This window comes from Phacochoerus africanus, chromosome 4 (assembly GCF_016906955.1).
Source record: "Phacochoerus africanus isolate WHEZ1 chromosome 4, ROS_Pafr_v1, whole genome shotgun sequence".
Taxonomy (NCBI): Eukaryota; Metazoa; Chordata; class Mammalia; order Artiodactyla; family Suidae; genus Phacochoerus; species Phacochoerus africanus.
In genome coordinates, this window is record NC_062547.1 from 148,703,507 (window position 1) to 148,714,348 (window position 10,842).

A 10,842-nucleotide genomic window follows, 5' to 3' on the forward strand; every position below is an offset into this window, starting at 1 on the left:
GAAATAAAAAGAGAGAGAAATGGAAAATCCCCTACATACTTGGAGATTAAACAGCACTCTTCTAAATAACACTTGGGTCAAAGAAAAAAATCTCAAAAGAAATTATAAAATATTTTGAGCTAAAGTGAAAATATAATATATAAAATCCGTGGGATACAATTAAAGAAGTGCTTAGAGGGAAACACTGAATGCATATCTTAGAAAAATCAATAGTCTAAGCCTCCGTCTTAAGAAACTAGAACAGGAAGACAAATCAGATCCAAAGTAAGCAGAAGAAAAGAAGGAATAAAAATTAGAACATAAATCAATTAAATTGAAAACAAAAAGGCAATAAATAAAATTAAGCCAAAAACTCGCTTTTCAAAAAGTTCAATAAAATCGATAAGCATCTAGGCAGGATAACTAAGAAAAAAAAGAGAAGACGTAAGAGAAGACACATATTAGAAAGATAAAATAAATAAATACATAAATATATATATACATACATAAATACTAGAAAAAAAAGAGTGGACATCACTATAGAACCTATGCACATTCAAAGAATAATAAAGGGAACTTGGGGTTAACAGACACAGACTATCGCCTTTGGAATGGATTAGCAATGAGATCCTGCTTTGTAGCCCTGGAAACTATGTCTAGTCACTTATGATGGAGCTTGATAATGTGAGAAAAAAGAATGTACACATGTATATGTAACTGGGTCACCATGCTGTACAGTAGAAAACTGACAGAACACTATAAACCAGCTATAATGGGAAAAAAATTAAAATCATTATATGTTTAAAAAAAAAGAATAATAAAAAAATACTATGAAGGGACTTTCCATTGGGCTCAGACAGTTAAGAACCCAACATAGTCTCTGTGAGAATGTAGGTTTGATCCCTGGCCTCACTCAATGGGTTTAAGGATCTGGCATTGCCACATACAGCTTGCAGATGTGGCTTCAAACCAGTATTGTTGCATCTGTTGCATAGGCCTCAGGTACAGCTCCAACTCGACCCCTAGCCTAGGAACTTCCATATGCCGCAGGTGCAGCCATGGGAAAAAAAAAAAAAGATATACTATGAAAATCTCTCTGCCCATAAATTTGATAACCCAAATGAAATAGACTAATTCCTTGAAAAACACAATCCACTAAAACTCAAACAAGAAGAAATGCACAATCTGAATACTTAATGGTAAGAAACTCCAAGGAACTGGTACCATCCAAGACAGGGTGGTTTTGGCAAGTGGATAAATAGATTAATGAATAAAAATAGAGAGCCTATATAGCAAAAATTGAAAGAACACTGTAAATCAACTATACTTTAATAAAACTTAAAAAGAACAGAACAGAGAGCCTAGAAATAGACCCACATAAATATAGGCAACTGATCTTTGACAAAGGTGCAGAGGCAACACAATGAGGCAAAGATAGTCTTTTTCAACAAATGGTGCTGGAACATTGGGACATCCACCGGCAATCAAATGAATCTAGACACAAATCTTACACTCTTCACAAAATTTAATTCAAGAGGGATCACAAACCTAAATGGAAAATGGCAAACTCTAAACCCTTAGAAGATAAGATAGAAGAAAATCTAGATGATCTTGGGTATGGCAACGTTTTAGATACAACATCAAAAGAAATAATGGGTAAGCTTAACTTGATTAGAATTTAAAACTTGGAGTTCCCCTGTTGGCACAGAAGGATAAGGATCCAGAGTTGTCGCTGCTGTAACTTTGGCTGCTGCTGTGCCACAGGTTCAATCCCTGGCCCCAGAACTTGCACCTGCCACAGGCGTGGCCAAAAGAAAACAACAACAACAACAACGATCTTGTGCCTCACAAAAGAAAATGTGAAGAGAATCGGAAGACAAGACACAGACCAGGAAAAAGTACTCAAGAGACACAGGTGATAAAGGATTGTTATCCACAATATACAAAGAACTCTTAATAAACGCTAATAAAATGAGCAACCCAAATTAAAAATGAGCAAAAGAACTGAACAAACGCTTCACAAGAAGACATAGAGATGACAAGTAAGCATATAAAAACATGTTCAACAGCGTATTGTCATCAGGGAATTGCAAATTAAAGCGACAAGTGAGATACCACTACGCCTCTGTTAGAACGGCTAAAATCCAAAACAGAGGTTACACCAAATGCTGCTCAGGGATGTGGAGCAACCAGAACTCTCATTCACTGCTGGAGGGAATGCAAAAGGGTGCAACTACTTTGGAAGACAGTTTGGCGATTTCTTGCAAAATGAAATATACTCTTACCAGGCGACGCAGCAATCACACTCAACTTGCGCAAATGAATTGAAAAGCTACGTCCACACAAAAAGCTGCCAATGAATGTTTACAACAGCTTTAGCCCTAACTGCCAAAACTTGGACACAACCGAAACGTCCTTCAGTACGTGAATGAATAAATAAACCGGAGTAAATCTAGACCAAGGAATATTCAGTGCTAAAAAGAAATGAGCTATCAAGCCATGAACAGATGCTTAAATGCGTTTTTCTAAGTAAAGAAAGCAACCTGAAAAGATTAGATATCCTATGATTTTACAGGATTTTTAGGGCAGTGAAAACGACTCCACTTGATACTGTAATTATGCATGCATTATGCATTTGTCGAAATCCACAGAATGCACAACACCCAGAGTGAACCCAGATGTAAACTACGCACTTGGGATGGTGATACTGTGTCAACAGGTTCGACCACTGTAACAAAGGTACCCCTCTCGGGGGACGGAGGTAATGGAGGGGGCGAGGCAAGAGTGGGGGCAGGGGGCAGGAAAAATATGGGAAATCTCTGTACTTTCCACTTGATTTTGCTGTAAATCTAAGACGGCTCTCAGCCATCGAGCTGATTATATGTTTTACAAAGTGGTTAAAATCAAGAAATAAAACATAAAAAGTGGTGAAAAATCAGTGAAAAACAGATAATGTCACATATTCGTACTTTTATTTTGGAGTAAAGAAAATCGCTCTTGGGTTAATGGCGATTTTCTCTGGGATATGATGAGGAAGGGAGGCAGTTTATGTTTTCCCGGTGTTGAGCTATTTGATTCACCTTGGTTTCTTCCCCAACATTAGGTTTTGACTGTACACCTACAAAGCTGGTGCTCCGCAACTTTTTCAAATAAAGGAGAAAAGAGAAAATCAGGGGGTGAAGGGAGATTTGGGGACCCCTCGTTATCCACACCCCACTGGCCCCACCCCACGCATCTATCTATAAAAAGTACACTGAACCCTTCCTGCCACCCAGTTTTGAGACTCATCACAAGCCTTCAATGGCTTTAAACTTTACTCTTAGATACAGGTCCATGAAAGAAGATATGACCCTGAAGGGCTCAGACTGGCAATGAACTCTCTAATGGCTATAATATTAGAACCACTGACAGGCATGGCTTTGTTCCAAAGACCATGGACTTAGAAGCACTTATCCAACTGGGTGGGCAAGGAAAAAATATCGGGATTTATATTTGTATTTATGATTCCATCTATTCCTTTTCTTTGCATTGTATAACATCATGAGATAGCAGTGCATTCCTTGTATATGTAATTTACATATATGCACATGTTTACATATATATATACATAGAGAAAGAGTATGTTCAAAAATGTTTGCATCAAGGAGCATCATCAGAAAAGTTTATAGACCCTTGTGGTAGGTAGGGACCCTCTGGTCCAGCCCCTTCATTTCAGAAAGGAGGAAACCAAAACTCAGAGAGAAGGGAAGTAACGTGCCTAAACTGGATAGCTAGGTGGTGAAAAGCTAATGCATTATCCAGTTGTCTTTCTTTTTGTCTCATCTCATTGCTTTTTGATGGAGTAGAACATGAGTCCATGTTAAGAGTATAGGAGTTTTCTCTGTGGGTTAAGAATCCGACTGCAGCAGTTTGGGATGCTTCAGAGGTCTGGGTTCGATCCCCAGCCTGGTGCAGTGGGTTAAAGAGAACTTCCATAGGCCATGGGTGCAGCCATTAAAAAAAAAAAGAGAGAGAGTGCAGATAAATTTTAACATCATATTTTCCTAGAAGTTTAATCTTTCAAAGTGCTTCCACACCCAAATGGACCTGCTGCCTCTTCTTGCAAACAGAGGGCTTAACTTGCAGTCACGGGTTGCATTCTCCTTGGCCAGATTTCCTCTTCGTAGGAAGCTTTATCCACTGTCTCACAGGAGCATTATTTGTAAGGATAATACCCAGTGGAAACTAATCATAAAGAGAATCAGCTACAGAAATCACTCACAGAAAAGCATCCCAGACAGCACACTGGCCTTCTAAAACATTACTTACAAGAGCCATCAGCAAAACCCTGTCTCCAGGGGCCATTACTTTGAGGGAACTCTGCCAATCGCAGCATTACTTAGAAGGCACCATTTTTATGTTCCTCAAATGCCTACTGTCAAAGTCAATGAAAGTTCTGAAGGGTTTCAAACAAATTCAAGTTTGGCTAAGTAAATATATGCCCAGATTCAACTGTGGCCTGAGGGCCAGGTAAATAAGAGCTTCTTCCCCAGCCTGAGTGCAAATTTCAGTTGGTCAGAGCAGCCTTGTAAAATTCAGTTACTCTACAGGGTTGGGATTTGGATGACTCAAGAGGCCTTTATAAACCCAGCATTCAATTGCTAGCTGTCTTTGCTTGTGTAGGGTAAGGAGGAAAACGTTAATTTTTCGGAATCATTTTGAAAACCATCACCCAGGACAAAAAAAGGCAAATGGTAAATAAGAACCACATCTCTTTTGTTTCAATTCTCCCCTCCTAGGCCCAGAAATCCTGCTGAGACGTCCCAAGGAAATATCTTACACAAAAGTGGCCCATGTGCAAGGAACCAGAAGTGATCCCCCCAGCTCCCTAAAGGGGGCTATCAATAGACTCATGTAATCACAATTTTATTACTTTGTTTTCACTGGATGAGTATTTGCAAAATCATTTGCTCTTGGCAGAGCATATATCATAATTCTCTTCCCTTCAGTAATTTCTTCACTGCTGAAAAAAATCTGCATGCATGGAAAGCATCTTGACGAAAATCGTGAAAAAAATACTTACTTCTCACTTAGAAACTGCTTTTGTTCTGCACCATCAAAAAGTGTAAGCAAGAAGTTTGTGCAGAGGATTTGAGCAACATGAATGCCCATCATGAGAAAAATATGAATACATAATTTAATAAGGTGTTTACCAATAGGTCCAGAACCACAAACATAAACACCCAGGGAAAATTTGAACCTGGAACTTGGCATTTGGAATATAACCCAGTGACATTCATTACATTTTCATCCTACCAAACATGTCTGTTATTTAACCCCTTCTCAACATACTCATTTATTTTTTGTTTGTTTGTTTGCTCCTATTGGTATCCTTCCCTCCCCTCCCCCCCAGGGCCACACCTGTGACATATGGAAGTTCCCAGGCTAGGGGCTGAATAGGAGCTGTAGCTGCTGGTCTATACCACAGCCACAGCAACGCCAGATCCAAGTCAAGTCTGCAACCTACACCACAGCTCACAGCAACACCAGATCTTTAACCCAATGAGCAAGGCCAGGGATCAAACCCGTACCCTCATGGATACTAGTTGGGTTCATTACCACTGAACGACGATGGGAACTCTTGTACTCATTTATTAATGAGTACGGGAACTCCTGTACACTCACTTCCTTAAGGTGGGAATTAATAATGAGCTGTGCTAGAGCTAAAGCATATTTTAATTTTATCATGGTATTAAAAAAAACCTGTCTTTCAATAGCTTCAGCATCAGCTTGGAAGAATAAGGATTTCGCAGCAGGTATTCTCAAAGACTGCACGTCTGTGCTCCAAGCATCCTGCTGGCCGGCAGGGGCAGAGGGGACAGCTTCTGCCGTGAGGTGGGAAGCTCTGTCCTTGCCCTGCGTGACAGTAACGTGTCAGGAACAGATGCAAAGGTGAGGCTCACTGAATTAAAATAAAGAAGAGGAACCCTAGTCTGGAAAGAGGGGGGACTCTGGAATCCCAAATATCAGCTTGAATTCTGCCTCTTCACTTATTATCTATGTTAACTTGGGGCTAAACACTTAGTTCCTCTGGGTTTCAACTGCCTGCAAAAGAAAAAAAAAAAAACACACACACACACATATATATAATACCTTTATGTCAGGTACACAGAAGGAGCTCAAAAAGAGATACTTTTATATATTTATGTCAGGAACACAGAAGGAGCTCAAAAAGAGATACTTATCAAATCTGCAGCTAGTCAAAGCTGCAGTAAGAGACACTATATCATGGAATTAAACTTCAAAATTATCCTGATAATGGAAAGATGAGCTAGGATAGTGATGACTATATTACATAGGGGGGAAAAAATCCTAGTAAAAATATATCTTTTTTCCTTTTGTTTTTGTTTTAAGTTCAACTGTACCTGCACAGTCTGCAGTCTCCCACCTGGCTTAAGTGGAAAGGTTTCTGAAGGCCTGAATGTCATGGAGTTTATTACAGAGACATTGTAAACAGTAGGACGTTGTTTACTGAATTGTTGCATGTAATCTCTACTACAGAAGCATATGTTATGGATAAATCAGGGGAAGTAACTCGCCTCATGCATTTGGCTACAGCCACGTCCCATCTAGAACAATGTGTTCAGCTCTGGGCACTGTATTTTCAAAGAGTATTTATAAAATATAGTGTAATCTGCAAAGGAAATTCAAATGGTGAAAGGCTCCTACAAGGAAGAGCTGAAGAAAGTGAAAATAATAAGGCTAAGAAAAGAGAACATTAAGGAGACTGTGATAGTTGCCCTCAAAGATAGAAAAGGCAGTAAAAAAAAAAATCAAAGTAATTAAGAGTAACGAACACGTATTGAGTACGGGGTGCAAAGTATCACTGCTACCTGAAAGGAAGGAAGGAAGGAAGGAAGGAAGGAAGGAAGGAAGGAAGGAAGGAAGGAAGGGAAAGAAAGAAAAAGAAAGAAAAAGAAAGAAAGAAAGAAAGAAAGAAAGAAAGAACGAACGAACTGAGCAACAGAGGGTAAGTCAAGCATTTACGGTCACATCATCTGTAAGGGGTGAGCCACCTTTCATCCCAGTAACCCACCCCCCAATCTGGGAGAGATATCAAAGCCATTTCCCAAATACATCTAACCTCTCTCTTACAGGATCCTGGTAAGAGTGCACCTTCCTGGTTCTTTGGAGGTGAGACCTGGACGAATGATCTGCTCTGGCCCATGAAGTATGAGCGCAAGTCACGTTCATGACTGCAGTGTGGGAACTGGAGAATCTGTGAGCAATACGCCACATGCTTTTCCCACCATGGACATGAGGCCCTGGGACCTCCATCCGTCTAGGTCTCCGAGGGGCAAGGATGAACAGAGCTGCCCTGCAGAACCATGACAGACGAGTAGAAGGAGGGAGAAAACAAACCATCATGGTTTGATTAAGTCACTGAGTTTGGGGACTATTTGTTACACGACATTACCCCATTTTTTTTTCTGACAGACACATGAGCCCTACATGCTTAAAATCATTAAAATAGCTCAGAATAAAAAAGCATAGCGATTCTTATATTTCTAGGGATCACAATTCAGAATAGTTACTGTGCAGAAGCTACACGCAGGCAGACTTGGGCTTAATTTAATTTTTTTCATGTAAAGTCATCCAAAATTGCTTCATGAGGTAGTGAGCTCCCTGAAAATAGGAGCATTCAAACAGAGGCCAGATGATGGCTGTGCATCTGTATAGCAAAAAGGCCGCTTCATTAAGGAGGTTCAATGTATCAGTCTTTCACCCAGCACCTCCAATGTTCCAGGCATTGCAGCCACAAAGATAAATCCAAAGACACAATCCCTATCCTCAAGGAAATAGTCGCCCAGCTCAGAAGCAGATAACCTCCGCTGCCTCTTTGAACAGTGTGATTCAACCCAATTAGAGATAATAGCATGGCCTGGATGAAGCTGACAGCAAGCCCGAGCTTAGAAATAACCAAGTAGCACTAGAAACCCGGCTGATGCTTAGGTTGTACGATTATTTTTTAATTAGGAGCCAAAAGTATAGGGTTCGCGAAAGGAAGGGAAACGAAAGAATTGGTGGGTTTAACATTTTTCCTTCCTCTAGTCACCATTCTTCAATCTTGCAAACCAGGCATATTATCTGGCTTACATCAGGGGTGTTGCAGCAAAGGGAACAGCCCTGACTCACAGCAATTGTGACCGACCTTTTCCCATCACTTCTCCCGCCCCTTGGAGTCAGGAAGGGACTATTTCAAGAGTGATCAAAGTCAGACCTGAAGGGAGGCAGGAACCTTTCCCTAGGGCCATTCTTCAGTTTAGAAATCAGCCAAACCCTCGCCACAAGACCAGAAGTTTACCCTAAAAGGGGATTTGAGCAGGGCCTAGAGGAATTCCCTATTCTAAACCACAGATGAAAAGCACAAACTAAATGAGTGATTACAAACGCACCGCTCTGCTCCCCAAAGGCGCCTTTAAACAGTACTCATTTCAGTACTTTCTTTCCCTGTAATCAATAGTTAAAGCTTCGTTGTTTTTTAAACTTGCAAAAATCCAAGAGTGCACAGATTGGCCTCTCCTTCCCTGGCTCGCTGGATTTTAATGGAAAAACATCTAAAACTTGGGGTAGCGTTAACTGTCACTGCTCAGAGGCACACATTTCCATTTCAGGTTATTTTTCATAAGAGCGTATTAGTGATATAATATATGCGACGGGATTCTGCAGCCATTCTCAAAACCAGGGTGAGGTATCTGATTACTATTGTTCCCCACCTCAAAAGCAGTTTGAACTCCCAGTCCTCCAACCCTGTCCAGGCCCTGAATTTTCTGAACTGTGGTCCTGATTGCCTATGAAATAAACAAACGAATGAGGGCAAGCTGGATTTCAGGGCCATATCTTAAGTCAGCTCAGGGTGACTTGAGTGGCTCAAACACACACACACACAGAAGAAATTGGCTTTGGCACATAGAAGAGCAGCAGCGAACCTGCAGCTGGTGCTACTTTAACGTGCACCCTTCATACTCTGGCTGATTTTCAAAAACACAATAATACTCTTCCCCAGAAAGCTGGGTCCCCAGGCTTGTGCCAAACTACCCACGCAAACATACACTTTACAAGCACAGATGGGAAATGCCGATCCAGGACTGAAAAGAGGCATGGGGATTCATTCGGGTGTTTAGTCTGGTCGCTCCACACCCAAAAGTTTCAGGGACAGGGCTGATGTTTGAAGGGGGCGGGGGGGTACCGCCCATCCCGTACTTTCATCCGGGTACTATGGCGACGACCCCCTGTTTTCCCAAGACCGCGTTGCCCGCCGCCCTGGTGACCCTTGCGATCTAATCTAGCGTCAGCGGGGACACCAAGACAATCGTGCTGCTGGGTACTCAGACCGAGAGAAGGGCTGGAAACCACTCAGCCTTCCCGGGCTGGCCGGACTGACACACCCACTCAGAACCGATGGCTCGGGGACGCGGCAGCCAGGCGGGGGGGACCCACGCGCCTCCGTCCCGCGCGCACGAAGACGTTGCCGTTGAGGACGCGCCGATCCTTCAGATCCCGGCTGGGAGGTCTCGCTGCCCCCAGCGGAGGATGCCCGCTTCCTCCCCCCTCGTCCTCCATTCCCGTGCAAAGTGAGCGGGAGAAAGTTGTGTCCGGGCCCTGGCGCCCCGGGGCTGGGAAGGGAACGCGGGCAAGCGGAGAGGAGACCCGGGCCCCCCTTACCTTGTCCTTGGGGCCGAGGTTCTGCAAAACCTCCTTGCCGGTGGCGCTCCGGATCTCCACCCCGGCGGGCGCGGGCGACGCGGGCGCGGGCTCCCGGCTCTCCTCCCGGCCTTGGCCCCGGCGCGGGGTGTCCCCCTCGGCGCCGGGGCGGCTCGCCGAGCCGCGGCCGCTGCCCTGGCTGCTCCGGGGAGTCTTGGCGCCCCGCTGCCCCACGCTCAGGGCATCGAAATCCAGCGTCTTGCTCTCGAAGGCGCCCTCCACGTTGCAGAACATACCGCCGTACTTCTGCCGCGGGACCTGGTCGGTGGTGCCCGGCCTGGCCAGGTACACGGGCAGATCGTCCTCGTGGGAGCTGTCCCAGCCTCTGCGGCCCGAGGCCATGGTTGGATCGCGACGGCGGCCCGCGGGTCCTCTTCCCGAGAGGCGGAAAGGGCAGCTGCCGGCAGCGTGCGCGGAGCCACAGTGACTGGGGCGGGAGGAGGCGCCTGAGCCTTCGCGCCAGAGGCGGCAGTGCTGCTCCGGTTCCTGCCAGTCCCCAGCGAGCCCCGAGCCAGCGAGCGCGGCGCGGGGGCCGGAGCTGCTGCGCGTTGCGCTCGCCCGCCCGCCCGCCCCGCCGGCCGCACCTCCTCCACGCTGGGGACCCTAACGTGGCCCCTGGCGATCACGCATCCCAGCCGCCCATCCCAGGAGAAATGCAACTTGGCGCGCGCGCGCACTCACACGCACACGCGCACTCCCCGCTGCCCAACAACCCCCAGATTCACACTCAAGAACTTGCTGCACTCAACACGTGCGCACAAGCCGTGCTTTAGCCCCACTAACTCCCCAGTTGGCCTTACAGGCACAAACCTCTCTGTCCCGCTCAGGCGGTTGCATTTCAAAGCGAAGTCGACACACATAGAAACTCAGGTTTACCAGACTCCCAAGCTTGGACTTTGTTTACCTATAGTCCCAGATTGGCCGCATCCTGCTCTTAGAATGGCCTCCCAATTGCTCCCAGGTCTAGATAGAATCTGCCTCACCAACCTGCACCCTCACGCAAGGAGCTCCGGAATTTACAGGTTTTCCTCGTGGGGGGTTGGGGAGGGGCGTCATCGATAATCACAAAAGCCTGTCATTGCATCCCACACTTCAACCCCTTCTTACTTGATGGGCACC

At 44.7% G+C, this 10,842-nt stretch overlaps 1 protein-coding gene across 1 annotated transcript in view; it reads right to left on the minus strand.

Moving 5' to 3' along the window:
* DPYSL3 (dihydropyrimidinase like 3) overlaps positions 1 to 10,241 on the minus strand; it is a 120,282-nt gene extending 110,041 nt beyond the window's left edge. Inside the window, exon 1 of the mRNA XM_047778977.1 lies at positions 9,685 to 10,241. Within this exon, the coding sequence (XP_047634933.1) occupies positions 9,685 to 10,065 (381 nt within the window). The 5' untranslated portion in view covers positions 10,066 to 10,241. The remainder of the gene's footprint in view (positions 1 to 9,684) is intronic.
* Between the last annotated feature and the right edge of the window lie 601 nt (positions 10,242 to 10,842).